We start from the raw sequence: 18,408 nt of genomic DNA on the forward strand, positions 1-18,408 counted from the left end.
AAAAAATGTTGTGATAGATTTTTTGATTGAAAAATATAGATTGAATGGAGATGCTAATTTAAAAGGTATTTTGACGAAGTGCCTACAAGCATATTTTTTCGCAAGATATTTTGAGAAATGGAATAAGGCGCAGCGAAGGGAAAGCTACTTTAGAGCTAATAATAGCAAATGGCTAGAGGAAGAAATCAAATTCCCTGAAGTAGTGTACAAATATCTTCCCTGAAGTAGTGTACAGTATTTGCTACCTACGGTACGTTCATTAAAATTTTTAATAAATAGTTTTTTTTACATAGAATCGCTTTTCTATGTAACTAATTCGTATTTTTACAGATTCACCGCAGGACACCGTGTTTGGTAGACCTGCTTTACACTTTGAAGTTTCTAGTGAAAGATCAAAACGAAGGAAAACGGAGCAGCTAAGAGCTGGTACATCAGCAAAGGAGTTATCATTCGCCGCGTCCATGAAATTCCGTGAGCGAGGAAAGGAATCAACTGCCAAAGTAATTAAAGAAGTGACAATGACGACTCCCACAAGAGCTACTAGAATTCTTTCCAAATGGAGGAAAAAGGACCATTCCCAGAGGGAAATGACACCAGAAACGGCACTTTCCCTTTTTATTTCAGTGAATATGACAAAATTCCAGTACAACCTCATCCGGCATGTGTCAAAAAATCACGGGCATAAGTTGTTTCCCAGCTACAATCAGGTGTTTTCCGCAAAAAAATCAACTTATCCAAATAGAATACATATCAGCGAGGAAAAGTGTGAGGTGGGCCTACAAGAGTTACTTAACCATACGGCACAAAGGATCATTGAATCCATGACAAATGATTCTATGGAACATATCGCCATTCCACATGAATGCACGTTGATCTGCAAGTACGGCTTCGACGGCAGTGCGGGGCATTCTCAATATAAGCAAAAATGGACGAGGGATGAACTGAATGATGAATATTTATTTGCAAGTCCATTGGTTCCTCTCCATTTGAAAAGCAATATTTCCGGTAAGAGAAATTATTTATTTAAATAATGGATAAACCTCCTCATGATAAATCGGATAAACCTCCTTCATGAAAGACTTTATTCCAGGAAATTTTTTGTGGTCCAATCCCTGTCCTTCATCGGTAAGATATTGCCGACCGATTCGTCTTCAGTGGGCTAAGGAAAGTAAAAAGCTTTCAATTGAGGAAGAAAAGTATATAGAAAGGCAAATAAAGACGCTTAAGAATCTAGAGATTGAAAAATTTTCAGTAAAATTTTGTATGGTACTCACAATGATAGACGGAAAGGTTAGTAATAGACCTCTATCATTGACATCATTTTGTTTTTCTATTGTGGCCTGGTTTGAGTGTACTACAGGAGCTCATGATTATCTATTTTAGGTGTGCAATGCTCTTACTAATGCCAGTTCAATGAAGTGTTATATTTGTGGGGCAAGGATATCCGAAATGAACAACCTGGAGAACTTGAGGACTACAATCAGTACCTCACGATTTTCATTTGGCTTATCTCCTCTCCATTGCTATATTCGGTGCTTGGAGTGTCTTTTACGCATATCCTATCGCTTGGACATAAAGCAGTGGAAAGTGAGTGTATTTTAAAGCTACGTGAAGCTTTTATTGCTTGTAATACATTAGTAATGTGTCTGTCCGTGTATTTTAATTTTGATTTCATTTTGAAACTTCATATTTAAGGCAAAGGTTAGTGATGGGAGTAAACAGAAAATGCAGGCTAGGAGAGAAAGGATTCAGAGGTTATTCAAAAAGAAAATGGGCCTGATAATAGATGTACCAAAACCAGGATACGGCACCACAAACGATGGTAACACAGCTAGACGCTTCTTTTCAAACCCAAAATTATCAGCAAAAATTACCGGTAAGAGAGTCTGACGACTGTTACAAAATTTAAAAATCTTCGCTGCTGAAATTAAGATAGATGTTTTAGTCAATTAAATATTTTTCAGACTCCATGAACAACTGATTTCAAGGTTTTCAAATATTTTGAAAGCAATCTCAAGCTGTCGAGCACTCAAACGCAGTGAGTTCAGAAAATACTGTCGGCGACAGCAAAATTTCATGTGAAAAAATACCCTTGGTATTATATGCCACCACGGTGCACAAGCTTTTAATTCATGGTGCAGATATATCCAAGGAAGCTATTCTACCCATCGGGCAGCTTTCAAAAGATGCCTTGGAATCGAGAAATAAAGATATTAGGAAATTCCGGCAACACAATACGCGGAAGATATCAAGAGAGGCGACTAATGAAGATTTATTTCGGAGGTTGCTGCTCACCTCTGATCCCTTGATATCTTCGATTTCATTTCGCAATAGTAAATTGAAGGAAGATTTAGATCCAGAAGTGAAAAAACTTATTGACTACGGGAATGATGAATATGAAGATGAGAGTGATGACGAGTCATCAGAGGATGAGTGACCACTTTTATTTTATGTATTAATTGATTAAAAATATTGATTCAAGTTTTTGCTAGTGAAATTATTGGCTAATATTTCTTCAATATTGAAATTATAAATTATCATGGTCTCTGTCACTGGTTTAAATTTATGTTGCATTGCACTCAACTACTAATTATATGCGGTGCCTTTATGGTATGTACCCTTTCATGACGGTTTTACCCTTGAGCCTTCGCGCGGAGGCCGCGTGCAGACGGTAATAAACCTAACGGTTCGCGCGCTCCCCAAGCCCTTTTCACTCGTCGGCTGCCCATTTATGTACCCAAATTTGTTCTTTTACTTTGAACACGTGCAAATATTTCCAATATAGAAATTTAGTTTTCCCGAAATAAGCCGTCTATGCTATTGGCTCGCTCATTTCTAGCCGAGTCAGTCTCCTTTCAGTATTCCTAGTCGAATTGCCGAATGACGTTCACAGAGTAGTTGCTCAGTTATGGATACAACGAAAGTGACTAGTCAAGATTTACATAATGAGGTCTTGGCAAATAGAGAGGGGACTATTCACAAAGTTTTAATACATGGAGCGGGAATTGTGAAACATGACATTCTTCCTATTGGACAGCTTTCCGAGGAGACATTGGGAGCCCGACACGAGGAAGTTAGAAGATCAGAACATATCGGGAAAAACATACCAGAAAAGTTTCAACTCAAAATTTAACCTTATGGACTCAAAATTTACCTTATGCACAACTATTTTACAGCTTCAACGGCAGAAAAATTCTATTTTTCCCTTGATATTTCCGTAGCAGAAGGTAGGCATGCCCCTGTAGAGTTTGCTTCCCGCATCACATTAGCCTATTTTAATTGTTATCGCCCTTCTAAACAATATTGTGGCCTACATAATCCTAAATAAGTTCAATTGTATTTTTAAAATACACAATTTGTAAAAAGTTTCGTTAATTTACCAATTATTTAGACTCTAGCGACTTTTGGCCAGCTTTTTTCGATTCTAGCCCACTGTGCGACGATGGCTCCTTCGTCATGTACACTGACTCCCTGACCTCGCTACAATCCATCTCTGGCTTCTCACCCGTGCACCCGATATACAGGAAATACACTCTCTGCTGCTGACCCTTATGATAAATGGAGTTACTATTTGTTTTCTTTGGGTAGCGGGACAAGAGGGGAAAGCCGGGAATAAGAAAGAAGATGCTTTGGCCAAGGAAGCTCCGAATGACGAAGAGTACGCGTCGACGCTAGTTCCCTACTAGCACCTGAGAGTCTGAGAGATCTCAGAAATACTGTAAATGCTGAACAGTCGAGGGAGTCGTGGAGGACTCTCAATAATAACAAACTCCGTGGCAACAAGGGTGTATCGGCGGCGTACCTTTCCTCTTCCCGGAGAAATCGGAGATAGGATGTAGTAATCACATCATTGATGATAGGGCACTGCCCTTTGACCCGTGCGTATCTCTTTACTGAAGAGAAGGAATCTCCCCAATATGATGACTGTAGATGCCCGCTAAGTATTCGACATATTCCGATAGATTGTGATAAGTACCGCGACGTGCGGAGACAGATTCATCTAGGGGGAGACCTAGAATCCCTTCTAGGAGACTACCCTACCAATTTAAATAATACCATTCGGTTCCTCAAGGAAATTAGTATTTTTAATAATACTTACGTAAGCTTACCCATTTTACGAAGTCAACATGAACATTGGCTATCCTTTCATTCTATTTCCATGGATGTGTCGGAATAAATGATATAGTAGTGATTCGAAATGACCATTGAAAATTGAAATTGAAAAAATTGAAAACAATTCCTAAACTAAATGTATCCTTAGTTTACTGAAAATAGAAAGAAAACAGGCTGAAAAACGATTTTAGTCGTCAAAGAGCACAACTGTCCCCAGGGCAGAAGCAGAGTGGTATCCCCTAAAAAAAAGTCGTTTTTGTCTCCACGAAAGAGCAATGCGCTAACTTGGAAAGGTAAAATGATGAAAGAGAGATGTGAAAACTAAGGGAACATATTCCCCAGGCATTAGTTTCTCCAAAACCACACAGCCCATTTCCTTTCCTAGCACGAAATAAAAGGGCCCCCAGACTTTTGCGAATTCGTCTCCTCGAAAACAGAAAGGCAACGTCTCCCCTTTACCTTTAATGCCAGCCTTCCCATGTTCCTCCGGAGTTCCACGCGGTGCTCTTTCGATTGAGCGAGCACCTTAGGAGGGATGAACGCGCACCTGGAACGCTCCATCTACTCTCTCCTTGGCGCAATTCGGAAGTGGTAGTTGTCGCGAGTGATGATAGAGGGCAGTGGATATACTGGGCAACCCTCAAAGGAAGAATAAACTCTTATCGTTGCAGCCGACATTTTAAGTCAATATATTTAGCATAAATGTTTTCAACTTCTTCTTTCAAACGATTGAATGATGCACTAAGTTATCGTAATTTCCACTTCATTTTAATTTCACCTACTCTATTACACGTGTCTCGATTGGCTTGCTATCATTACCTGTATGTTTATTGATAGGTAAGTTATAATGATGTTTGCAATATCAATAGTTCCGCACGATATATCCGTGTAGTAATAAAACGACCAATAGGGACAAACGATTTACGCGGTAACGTATTAGAGATATTGAAAATAATTTCAATATTAAGCGCGTCATCTCTCAGAAAAGCTGCAATATTTATATAAATTCTAATTAATTGGAATAAGTTCGCAGAATAGCTTCATATTTTAAGTTTATCAGTGAGTCCTAATTTCAACATGGCATTACAATTTCGCTCGAATAACAAAAAATCATTGCTTAATGTCAAACATTGTACATTATAATAATTAAACCACAAGTGGCATTTCCTGCCAAATTTAGGTCGATGCAAGGCCATGAAATATTTGTCACTGGTCTAGGGTCGAGGGAAGCAATAGATAAGGTGCCTTGTTTTGTCACATCTCTCTCATATTGAATCTTAGCTCAAGGAGGGAGTTGTTAACTGCACCAAAACTACGGATCATATTTCATTTCAAAATGGATTTACATCTTCCAAAGGAATTTCTTGAAGAACGAAATATTGACAATTGCCAAAGTTATTCATTTATATTATCGTATTAATCACAAAAAAGCCATGCATAATTAAAGAGATATAAAATAAGAAGAATACTAGCTCTTTAGATTCATAATTCCCGTTACTCATCAATTTTCTTTCGATTGAATGACGTAGGTTTAACTAAGAGACCCTCACTGAAGGTAAAAAGCATAAGAAAGAAATGTTCACGTTTCACAAGAAAAAGCCATGGCTGCCCTTTGTTGGGTCACCAATCAAATGTAGGTCAAAGGTCAAAAGGCTACCGGCTAAAGGCTTTTCCACAAAACATCTGATTCCCAGTGACTAGAGTGCAAATATCCCTCTGAGGCGATGGAGTTTCCCACAAGATGATAGAGTCACGTCCGAACTCGCTATTAAGGGACGATAGCTACAAGGAAACCCAATTATTTCTCTCGGGAGATATCTGCATGAGGTTTTAGAATCCAAGCAGAAATATATGCGCAGGAGACGGGAAAAGGCAAGAAATTGAGTGTAATTTTACATCCTCGGTGATCTCATTTGTTAGGGAAACCTACGGAAACCCATTGAACATCTTCGCTGCGATATCACGTGGAGCTTTTTCACGTTTTTTTCCTGTTATTTGCTTTTTTCACATGCCAAGAGACTGTAAGGGTTCTTCTCGGAAAAGTTTACACCGAGGTTACTCAAGAGATAAAGCTTTCAGCAGAAAAAGACCAACGCTGAGACGGTAAAGATGCCCAAAGGCACTCTAAACTCATAGTAAACTTCAAACTGTGGACCGACGGATTATTTTAGGTTCATCCCATAGAAATGGCTATAATTTGAAAGTGAAGGAACACACTACACTGGATCCCTATATATTTTAGGAAAAAAAATAACGGTAGAACTACTGCAACATCTGTCTTCCTAATTTCATGTGAGATTTCAGAAACGTAGAAGCTACCCTGTACATATGCGACACCAACATAAAAGCATGGAAATAGGATATTAATGGGGTAAAATCTCGAATTACTGGGGTAGACAATAAGCTCCGAGGATTACCAGAGCAAAACCACAAATACCGTATTTGATATATTGCTATTAAATACATCTCCAGCAAAAAGAAAGCGTTGTACAATGCACCCAAATTAAAAAAGTATTTAATAAAGAAATTGGCATAAAAATTAAAGTATTTTAGTTTAAAATACCACTATTTAATGAATTACATGAATTCCATTAGAACAGCAACCATAAAAAAGCGATATTCAGTATTTTTATAATGCTCCTACAATATATTACGCAATTTATGAAGTAATATATAATGCCTTCCCTCCGAATATAGTAAAAAAAAGGTTATCCGGGCTTCTAGCTGGGCTTTGGAGAGATATAACCTGGCCCATAGCCTGATTAGCCTTTTTCAGCAGCCCTAGGAAAGAAAGGAAAGACACTCGGCTATGCTGAGGTAATAGCCGTCTCTTTAAAGCTTGGCAATAATAAATCCACCATTGATTATCAATGTATGACGACGATATACCTCGATGTCATTTTTATTAAATATAAATGCCTGGATTTCCGATCGTGAGCTTAGTAATAGGTGCCCACTCTAATCCCTCACAATCAAATAAAGGCAAGCAGTAAATTCTTTTGATTAATATCACAGTAAGCCGCATTAATTGCAAATTCATGGTATTAAATCGTCCGCAAGAAGGATACGGAAGATTAACCACATTATCCCGATCGATAATGCATCATAGCTTTTAATGTCATTCACTACTCGCTTAATAATTCAACTAGGCCACCTTATTTTTTCCATCGAGACACAAAAAGCCTCCCATTTTTTTTGCCATTCGCAATTTCCTAGAAATATCTACTTATTTACACTATTTTTCCATTGAAGCACATAAACCCTCATCAAGTGGCACAATATTTTCAATCGCTAGAATACATTCCCAAATACAGTTAAAAACCATTGGTCAAGAGAGCCACTATTGAGATGCTTCATGATGTTATAGAAAATATAGACGGATATAGGGGGAAATTATCTGCTCGCGCCATAGGGAGTCCTAAGCTATAATCCCCACTTACTTGTTTTGTTGTGCTCCCGTGTGGGCGAGGAGATGGTCGTTGAACGTTGCTTTTGGCCATGAACGGACGAGTGGTGATTCTATAATCTCGTTTGAAATCATAACTGTCATCCGGTATAAATTATTTTTTGGTAATATTTGTTGGAGCAGTAATATTTTTCCTTCCGTGCTAATCAACGTGGGAGTAATGAACTTTTTCAGTCGGTCTTGCAACTTGAGTATGCTTTTTATTATGTTAACGAGGGGTGAAAGATGATGTTGGCAGGGAAATTGAGGTTAATGGCATTTGAAATGCCGCGTTAAAAAACAACACCACAGGTCAAATAGAGCAAAGGTGTGCGTAATAACGATGGTCTGAAAAGTGCAGGAAAAATGTCTTGGAGTGGTCTCAAGCCAACGATACCCACAGAAATCCATTTGGAGAGTGTGGGTATCACGGGACATAGATACAAACAGTCCACTTCAATATAGCCGTATCACGCACACTATTTATGCCATTATTTATTTAATAGAAACTTAAAATAAATTAAAATATAAAAAAGTTGAATCAAAAGATCCAATGACGGTCAATATCAATGTGAAAATAATGATGGTTATGCTCCCTTAGAAATTTGATAAAATATAAGTGGGGCTCTAAAAGATAGGAGAAACAATCTTGGTAGCGAAGATATCAATTGATTATTAATTTTGACAAAAACTCAAGACAAGGATTAACATGCAACAATCAAGGCAGTCGAAAGATATAGTATCATTCATTCATTCAAGTTACAATATTGCAGAAACAATTTGGCGCGAGGCCGTGATAACTTCTCGGAGAAAGATAAGATGGCTGCATGCATAACAGATTTCGGGAAGGCATGTTAATCTCAGCAAAGTCGAGCGTCTTACGGTGGCAAGATGAACGTCGGGGTTTGCGAGGAGCGAGGATACGGATGCAGCAGCTTGGCGAAGACGGTTTCCAAGGGAACGACCGTTGTCGCCTGGGCGGGCGAAGTCTCTTACGAGAGAATGCGAATGAGGAGGAGTGAAAAGGTTAAACACATTCCCAGAATGCAGGCCTGTGTCGCAAGGGAAGCACCACCGCTGATTCACCAGCTCAGCACCCCGTGGCCTTATTCTCATATGACGCTGTTGCTCTAAATGTCAGCCGACACCACCTCAAGAGACACGACCGAAAAATCCACTTAAACCAGGATATCACTCGCAAAATCTCACATCCTGAGCGTAGCGAGACAGCAATGACTACTCATTGAAAATTCACCATGGAGAAAAATGTAGATAAGATTCTCCGGCAAAATAAACACTAAAATTAAGAAAACCTGAAGAAGTATTCTTCTAATATTGCAAGGTCGAAATTAAATCAATTCGAAGTGCATCTACAAGTCGATCAAGAGTTATGATCAAGATTATGATTATCATACGGAATTGACGATTGTAAATATGAAATTAACCTTCATCGAATGTCAATTCATTGAATAGCATAATAAAATCAATAAAACCCACGCCGGCATATATTTTTCATCTTTAGATGAAATTCAACTTGTGCCCACAACAATCCCTCAAGGTAGCAATAGCTTTCACATTCATCTCACAGCTTTCGCACATAACTCACATCTTTCACGATATTTTAGAGGATGCGACATTCATAAATAACATATCTTACTTGCATAAACCTTAGAATAACGCTTAAACGTTCCATTATGATTCTTAAGAATTATAATGGAACGTTTAAGCGTTATTCTAAGTTTTATGCAAGTAAGATATGTTATTTATGAATGCCGCATCCTCTAAAATAGTCCCCCGGTCAAGGCGAATGATTTTTTCTCTGTGGATTTTTCGCACAATGATTCTTAAGGTTTACTTAAAAAATATCATTTGAGGTCATAGCCGATTTTGCACAACCCATCAAAACGTTTCCCGCATTGAACCTACATTAGTTTTAAATGGTAATTTCACTCCTAGTTGGATACATTTTAGAAAATAAATGTCAAAAAAGCACTCCTTTACTCACTCACTTTGCCCAAAATAAATACTGTATTTGGAGAAGTTACTTTGACTCTCTCTCTTTTAGGGTGAAAAGAGTACCATATTTTATAGTTCTAAAAATTCATTCATGCTCTACATTTAGCCTTACGCATACGAATGACATTTATTATTAGCTGGCACTGCCACTCCTCAAATATTTAATTACCTTATCTAATAATACTTCAATAATTATTTTATCGCATATCCTTTTTTATCAGCCTCATCGAAATTTCATTTTCTTATTCTCAAAGTATTCGTGATTTTTCTTAAGATCTCCAAGACGTTTTCCCTGCTATTTTTGGAGCATCAATGTTACGCACACCACTGATCTATTTGATCTGCGGTATTTTTTTTACAGGGAATTTGAAAAGCCTTTACCCACACTTTCCTTGCTAGCTTCATCTTTCACGCCTCATAAACATAAAAAATCATACTCTAATAGCAAGACCAACTGAAAAATGTCATTACCCCCACATCGATTATCCCGGAAGGAAATATATTACTATTCCAACTAATACTCCCAAAAAATAATTTATACCGGCTGACAGTTATGAATTCAATCGAGATGATGTGGAAGCGATGCTTATCTACAATTAAACTTCCTACATGGTTGACACTCGCTTTATCATATTTATCTATTTCGGAAGCCCGATCGTGCATCAAATTCCATCGTTTGTTGAATATGCTTTATTTTTTGCTGAGGAATCTGTGTTATGGACACCATCGCATGTCAATGGTGCTACAGTATATATTTCATAGCGAAATGGGTTATGAGGTACTCCATGGGATAATTAGCTGCATTTGTCGCGACGTTTCGAACGACTCTTCTTCATCCTCAGGTTATTATCTGAATGCAAAATCTCAAGGTGGTCCGATGTACACGCTCCCCGTCCATGGGACAAGTGTAATTGGTTAACAATAGTGATGACTTTACCGTAGCAAAGGTTGATATAGCCTCCTTGTCACCTCATTGCAAAAGATATGCATTCAAAGAATGGAGAACAAGTCGTTTTGCGAAACGTCGGGGGACATGGAGCAAATTACACGGAGGAGAACCCGAGAATCCTTTCTGCACTTAGTACGCCAGGAAAATCAAATATCCTAAATTTGATAGGCAAATAAGGAGTAGATTACATTATTCATGACGTATTGTGCGAAAAGAATTTTTTTCAGAGAAATCTGAAATGCTAAACAGTTTGCGGAAAATCACCACGGACATATCAAATCCATCGTAATAAGAGTCCATGGAAAAAGGCCTACTGCATTTTTTAATTGCAGCTAGTTTACTGGGTTTATTTTCTATGAGACACGGTCTGAGGCGTTACTTTGTGGAATTTCTTCATCATAGAATAAAAAAAATATTTTGCTTTATTCCACACTAATTTAAATAGCACGACCCAGGTCGAGCTATTTAAAATAAAGTGTGGAATAATACAAAGTACTTACTTTTATTTTATTTTATTCTATGGGTTTATTTTTACCTAACATTTATTAAATTACCCAGAGAAAGAATAAAAGGCTAACGTTTAATGAGAAGAATGCACCCTTCGAAATGAGTTGACGTGACTTTATCACAGCGGATTCGAGAAATCCCAATCGGGATGAGATAGAAACGCGATTCCAATGCTTCGCGGGCGGAAGTGAGATTCCCGCTGGGTCCCCACGAGTTGCAGCGACCGGAGTGGCATCCCTTCCACGCTCAATTTCTCCTCCCCCTACCCAGTCACCCTTTCCTCGCACGTCCCTATTACGTCATCACCCGTCCACTGACGCAATCGCCCCGTCCAACGCCGCGGGGAAGCTGTGTTATCCACGCCGGTCAAGGAGGAAATAATTTAGAACGCCGTTTTTCCGGCATTATACAGCGATGTTTTTCGCATACAGCCAGGCCTACATTTAAAAGTGAAAAATCCAAAACAAACAGTAAAATAATGTTGTTAAATGCACCCAGCTTACATAATACTATCAAAACGAAGGCTTTAGCTGGAAAATGATTATTTTTCTCCAGAAGGGTTGCTTCACAAATATTTGAGAATTACATAGAATATCAGAGTGAGAATAACTGACAATGTACAATGTCGAAACCTGGGTTAGATTAATAAAATATTGTGGAACATACTCTATTAGTTTCTCTGTATTTTTTCTACGAATATGCTTTTAATACAAACCCTAAGAACTATATCAGTATTGATACTCCTGGTCAACATGTATGGCACCCTGTTTCTTTCATTTCACCTATTTCTAAGAAACTTTATCGTCTGTATCAAATACCAGAAGAATCGGCGGAAAATATTTGAATTTAGAAATGGACATATTTCGCTATCGATAAATTATGAAAAGGGACCATGAAAAATAATAATACATTAACTATTTTTTCACAAAATAATTTGGGATATATATATATATTTAAAATTTCCGCATGGATATTGAGTTTATAAACATGACCGAAGCTGGTATTAAGCATGTTGGTGCCAACAAAAATTTCCCATCAGAGCAAAACCTGTCACGCTGATATAATTATAATAGTAGATTGAATAGTTTTCTATGAATATTCATCCGAATTGAATCCATCAGCCCAACTCATTCCATTCAATTTCGACATGAAGAATGTTTCACCAAATGAAGCGAGCAATTCTTCAAAGGTCGCGCACCAAACAAAATACACTTGCATAAGGTGGTAATTTGCATCTCAAACTTCATGCGAATTATAACAAAGTTTCTAGGAGTAGGCGTTGATTTTCTGCGCTGCTGGTCGGATGCAGAACGTACACGACTGCTTCGAGCATGGAAGCGGGAGAGGCCAATCTGTCTTAAGAGGCGCATATTTCCCATGCAAGCGAGAAGGAAACGAGGACTTCGCTAATTTATCTGAAAGTTCACTTAATAAATGTAATTGAAACGGAAGTTAAATAGAGGACATTTGATTTTCTGGATTTTTTGGTTACACCAGCTATTAACAAAAGATTGAATATTAGTCAAATTAAGATATTTTTAAGTGTCTTAACAAGCAAAAATAATAGTTTAAAAACGTTTTAGCAAAATTTAAACTACAATTAAGCGACAAATTTTATATCTATAAATAAATACTTCATGGAATATTTCGGAAAAAAAATTATGAATGCATTTATCATTACATAACATTATTTTTTTACTTATCAACGGAGATAATGCCATCTATGGTATGATACTTATTATTCTTGGAACAAATTTGCTTAGGATTGTCTTCCCGAACAGCTTTGAAGTATAACGGTGGCACATAGAACGCCTATGGTAACGTGAGGTATCTGATTTAAGACACATGTTTCTTGAGAGCATGAGGAAGAATCGATGACTTCTTAAAATAATACAAATTTAATTAATGGAAATGAATGGTAACTAAGTTAGGTAATAGCTTAGTTACCTACTATTAATAAACAAATTTGTCCAGAACTAAGGTATGTCAAAATTCTTGTGTATTCCCTTCTCATTTTTTTATTATATTATAGTAAAAAAACTGTTTTTTAACCTTTATTTATACATCAATATTGTATTTCATTGTACTATCGTTTTTTCCTTCATAGCACTGAGGAAGGATTTAAAATAAGCCGAAACGTAGGCAAATAACTTATTGCATTACATGACCTATACTCCAGGAGTTTTTGATCATTAATAACACAAATACTCGCATGGTACGTAACTGCAAACGTTCGAGTACGTGAACCAAAAATCAAGTTGAGCACCTACGAATTTCCTCGCTGAAGCACATAATCATGGACAAAGCAGGGCTGTGCAGTTGGAAATGGAAGAATAGAAGGTAAATAAAAGTTGAGCAGCGTACGAGACTGAGGTGTTTGGAACTAAGAACCTAGGAAAATTAGGAAACATTCACTAAGGAATACATAAGTTAGTAGACTACATTAATAGTAAAATAAACTATCAACAATGTCCTACCAAGTCCTAGCAATGCCATTATGACTCTAATTGATCGTGTAATACGAAAAACTCTTAATCTAATTGTTCTACAGTCTATCTCTCTTATTCATATTATGCGATTTACCGTAGCACGATGGCAATCGTAAGAAATGGCTGAGTTCGCCGGAAAATAAACTGCTCTTGAATTTATGTAAGAGGTTTAGCTTATTTTTCAGTTTCAGTAGGAAGGGAGTTGAGTAAAAACAATCTTAGGATTCTTGATTTATGATGATGATGGTGACCTAACATCAGAGTTGCAGAAAGAATATATTGACTCCCCACCCAGCTTTGAAGAGGAGTGGAATACAGGGCGTATAAGGTGATTCCGCACTAGGACGCATCTGTCTTATGACGCACAGGTCTCAAGCACGTGAGTAGGAAGTAAAGACTAGAGCGAGAGGTACCTCTTGCATTTTCTTGATGCACCGTGCCTCACCTTCCATACAATTCCTCTCCAACTCGTTCAAGCCCTGATGAAGACGGCAAAGTGTTATTTAACGTTTTTGGCATTTAGATTTTTTTTATTATTGTAAATCTTGTTACGTTTATAAACCCAACTTCTACATCCACAATTAGTATAAAAATGAGTAAAAGAAGTTACATGCACTCAAGTTAAATGCATGCACAGAAGAAGTTAAATGCACTCAAGAGGTGTTCAATATGTTCTAGTTGAGGATAAAATTGATTTCCATCGAGTTGTATTTAGACCATTATTCATTTTTAAATGTTTCAAATTTTACGATAGCATTACTTATTAAGGATATGTATTGTGGTAAAGGAAATTTCAAAATTTTCTCCCGGAAATAGAAGGTTTGAAAAATTTTTCTTGCAATATGCATGAAAATATACGCAAACAAATATTAAAAAAATTTAAATCTTACAAAATTCTTGTTTTTAAGCTTGCTGAAGATTTTTTTTCAAAATAACTTGTGAAATAATTTTACTTGCATAGATGTGAAGAAAAAATACTTTTTTCGGTAAAGATATTAGAGAATGTAGTAAAAAATATAGTTATATTCCTATTATTTATCTCTTCATTGGCAGGTTTAAAAAAACATTTCACATAACATACATGCAATCCACCTTACAAATTTAGAAAAATTAACCTCTAAAAAAATAGTTCAAAACTTATGAAAAAATCATTTATTTATTCTAAAATAACTTTCAAAATACTTTTATTCAGGTGTATAAGAAGAAAAAAGTTTTTTCGTTAAGAAGTTAGAAAATAATTACACAGATGGAGGGTAAAGGCGCACAATTCTAGAGAACGTTCGGAGGAAGTGAAGATTTACTTAGCAAAGGTGCCTCCACCCTCCCATTGCCTTCATGCTCCGTGCCTCTCCTACCAAACACGTTGCTCGTTCACGCCCTGATGAAGTCGGCAAAGTGTCACGAAAAGGCAGCGCGGGAGTCGGTTTTGAAGGATGAAGAGTCACCGAAGGAGCGCTCCCGGGGAAACTGCGACGACGCCAACGCCATTTGGAATGCAGCCGCGGCGAGGAAAGACGTCGTCGGGGGTTTGAGTGGGAAAAAATTCATCAACGCGCTCAGAAAAGGACGCGGCACGTGATGGAAGGCCTCCCTGGAAGATGGAAATGTCCTGTGGCGCCTGGAGTCTCCACGTGGCGAACGAAAACGGCATTAAGGATGGACCCGAATTCTTAAAGATGGAAAATATACAAACCACGCTCGACACCTTGCTCATTATCAAGATTTTCAAACTGAGAAAGTAATCTCAGCTTCGTTGCAATTTTTTTTCCAGCTTTATCATTTTTTATGCCTTATACAATTCGCAATGTTAAAAAAGAGTTTGATGTTCAAAGACATTTCTTAATTATCGCCTTCCTTTTTGCCCTATTTTTACTATATTTCAATTTTAGAATCAGTGTGATATATCATTTTGATGATTAACCATCCATTGAGACATAACCACTGCGATACCTTCACTGCACAAACGCTCAACAATCGCCCACCGAATCAAATCCGCTCGAAAGGTAAGTATAAACGAAGTATACACGCTCATTGAGGTGAGCTTATGCTCCGGTTACTGCCAGCTGAGCGGATTCATATTGTTGGACTACCAGATGAGCGGATTTGATACGCTGGGTGATTGTTGAGCGTCTTTGGAGTGGAGGTATCGATTATTATCACTACAATGCTCAGCCATTTGTGCGAGACACTAAGATAGCCTTTGAGCCTTTGAAGAGTGATGATTAACCCCTAAAATAGAGTTTTAAATTACCACGAAATAGATTGACAAAGCTATAGTTAATTTCAAAAGATCAAACTATGCAATGCTGTTAAAAATGCATTTAACAGCATAGTGTTAAATATGCTATAGTTACCTTTTTAGCTACGAGCAACTATTTAGTTGCTTTGAGGAAATCCCTATGAAACACGCGGCAGTTGCGGCTACTAAAAAGTCGTCCGTGCGCGTGGCCACATTCAATGCCGTGTGTTTCATTTGAATATAGTTGCTAAATAGTTGCTTTGTAAAAGTTGCCAGTGCGCGAGGGCCCTTACTTGATAAAGGTAAGGCACAATGTAAAAATAGCCTTAACATTTTAGTAACTGATAACTCAGCTAACCTCTGATCCCAATTTTGCATAATATCTACCGCGAGGCACGACCTCACATATGCAATCCTCCGTGAAGGTAAAAACATCAGGCTAATATTCTTTAAGAGAATGTTGATTAAAAATAGCGTTTTTTTTCTTAAAAATTGGAGGGTTATGTTAAGCCTTGAAACATGTCCTCCAAAATGAGAACCGAGAATAAGCTAGCAAACCCCTCAACACACTTTCTGAATACAGAACAATTTAGTGACGCCAAAATAAGAGAGGAATCATGACTGGCATACTTAACTAGTCTAAAGCCAGAGGTAGGCCTAATGAAAACTTTTGGAATTCATTCTATACGGGATTTTGCAGAGAAGTGAATGAAGTCACTCAAAATACGAATGGTAAAATAGGCGTAAACAACACTTGATAAAAGAGATAAATCCAAGAGTGAAAAATTTGAAGGGAGACCTACATAAATAATATCTACATTACAAGAATAAAAGACGTACATTTGGATGCGACCTGAAAACAAAATGCAAATAGAGAGGATAATCTTTTAATCCTTAATAGCCTGCCCAATTAGCATTAAGAAATAAGAGTTACCTTAGTCAAAATGATAATCTTGAAATATTTACTTAAACAGAGTTGAAATATCAGCTAAAATGTATGAGAAGTGTCGCAAGCGAATTCAATGCCTCTTCAGCATAGGAAATGGCACCCTCATTCAGTGAATTTCAATTCTGAATTAAATTATAGATGTAGCATTGATAACCTACATTAAGCTTGTGTATGTTTTAAACTGCTATTATACAGAAAAGTAAGAAGAGATGTTAAAAAATGAGTCTGCTAGCTGTCTTATGTTCCATCGAATGCAATTCAATAAAACAGCCAAGATATATTTATTTACCCCCATATTTGTGAACTCAATATTGAATATCTTACCAAAAGGTGAATGAAAATAAATCCTATATTCAACTAATATTGATTTTTCCAGAGTTTCTTCATTCTCGCTGAAGGGTAGGTAACCACTTGTTACCTCTTACGCATACCTTAGTGTCTCTTTCGGGCATAATGGGAATGTTGAACAATAGGCAGTGATATAAAAAAGTTACAAGAAAACAAATGTAATCAAATTCATAGCGAAAATAGGAATGTGAAAATTATTGTGGAAAGAATAAATAAGGAAATGTGGGCTTTTTCGGCGACAAGTTCATCATCATTAGTAACATCCTGAAATTGCTATGACGTATTTCTCCATTGCTCTATCGTATTCACTAGCCTTTTCATAGCGACCTATATTCTTCTCCTTCATATCTTTTATCACCTGTCCTTTGTAACTCACTCGGGGCCATCTCTTGCCTTTCTTCCCTTCCACTTGTCCGATTGATTTCATCGGGCCATCATATCTTATGTGGCCATCTAAGTTATCCCGTTTTCTGCTTATCTTTTTAGAAGACTTCTATTTTCTCCCTCTTCTTAGTAATTCTCATTATTTACCCTGTAGATCCATTTTATCTTCATCATTCTTCGGCACATTTCCAATGCTTCCACTCTTGAGTTTTCTACAGCTGTTAACGCCCTAGTCTCGCTTCCAAAGACAAACATTTTCCATCTGACGAATTGTTTCCATACTTCTATGCTTGTATTCTCAGTGGTGAGGAGATTCTTTTTTTTTTGTGGAAAGCCCCACCCGCCTGTGCTATTCTTCTGTTTTTTTGAAGATCAGTCATACGATACATTCAATTGTTGATTGATATCGTGTCCAACGTCCTTAAAAAATTTCACAAAAATGATATGTCCTCTACGTTGACTTAAGTCCTATGGTTAAAATTTGCTGACCTGACATTTCATCATCACACGCCTCCTTGATCCTTTTTGAACCGCTGTGGGCATTAGAAATAATTAGCAATGAAAAAAACCACGTCATGAATACACAAAGACAAAACTCGTATTCGGGAGTAATAATTACGCACCCATGACAACGGAAAAATACTTTAGGGAAAAAATGCAGAGAGATCTTTTTCAATCACCAATACAATCGGTGATTGATTTCCTTTCCAGCGATTATGACCTTCCACAAAAAAGATACGTCCCCAAAGTCTGAGTAAGTGAATGCAATATCGCCCCGGATTATTATTTTTTCGTCATCATCGTCATTTTGCATTCAAATTTCCACGAGATTGATGACACCAATAACCTAACGTGGCGTGGACCGGGTCTTCAACATTTCCTCCTCACACTCTACTTAGCCGTAGCCATTAATTTCCAAAGATTAGCCGCTAAACAGGACGTCAGGGCTCCAGGAAAGGCGCAAAGACT

At 37.4% G+C, this 18,408-nt stretch overlaps 2 protein-coding genes across 2 annotated transcripts in view; one reads left to right on the forward strand and one right to left on the reverse strand.

Annotated features, from left to right (window-relative positions):
• LOC124167724 overlaps window positions 1–18,408 on the reverse strand; it is a 999,415-nt gene that overhangs the window by 923,200 nt on the left and 57,807 nt on the right. The window lies entirely within an intron of this gene.
• Window positions 750–1,920, forward strand: LOC124167721. Its single transcript, XM_046545731.1, has 4 exons — window positions 750–1,005; window positions 1,091–1,290; window positions 1,384–1,587; window positions 1,696–1,920. Exons 1-4 carry the CDS (start codon window positions 822–824, stop codon window positions 1,888–1,890), a joined length of 783 nt encoding a protein of 260 aa, XP_046401687.1. The 5' UTR covers window positions 750–821; the 3' UTR covers window positions 1,891–1,920.

The sequence above is a fragment of the Ischnura elegans genome, chromosome 11, assembly GCF_921293095.1.
Source record: "Ischnura elegans chromosome 11, ioIscEleg1.1, whole genome shotgun sequence".
Lineage (NCBI taxonomy): Eukaryota > Metazoa > Arthropoda > Insecta > Odonata > Coenagrionidae > Ischnura > Ischnura elegans.

What these genes read in the sequence shown, in the direction of transcription:
- LOC124167721 (XM_046545731.1), top strand. Translation starts at nt 822, where the DNA reads ATGACAAATGATTCTATGGAACATATCGCCATTCCACATGAATGCACG. An exon ending in TTTGAAAAGCAATATTTCCG is followed by an intron (nt 1,006 to 1,090) that starts GTAAGAGAAATT and finishes ACTTTATTCCAG; the next exon opens with GAAATTTTTTGTGGTCCAAT. An exon ending in TGGACATAAAGCAGTGGAAA is followed by an intron (nt 1,588 to 1,695) that starts GTGAGTGTATTT and finishes TTCATATTTAAG; the next exon opens with GCAAAGGTTAGTGATGGGAG.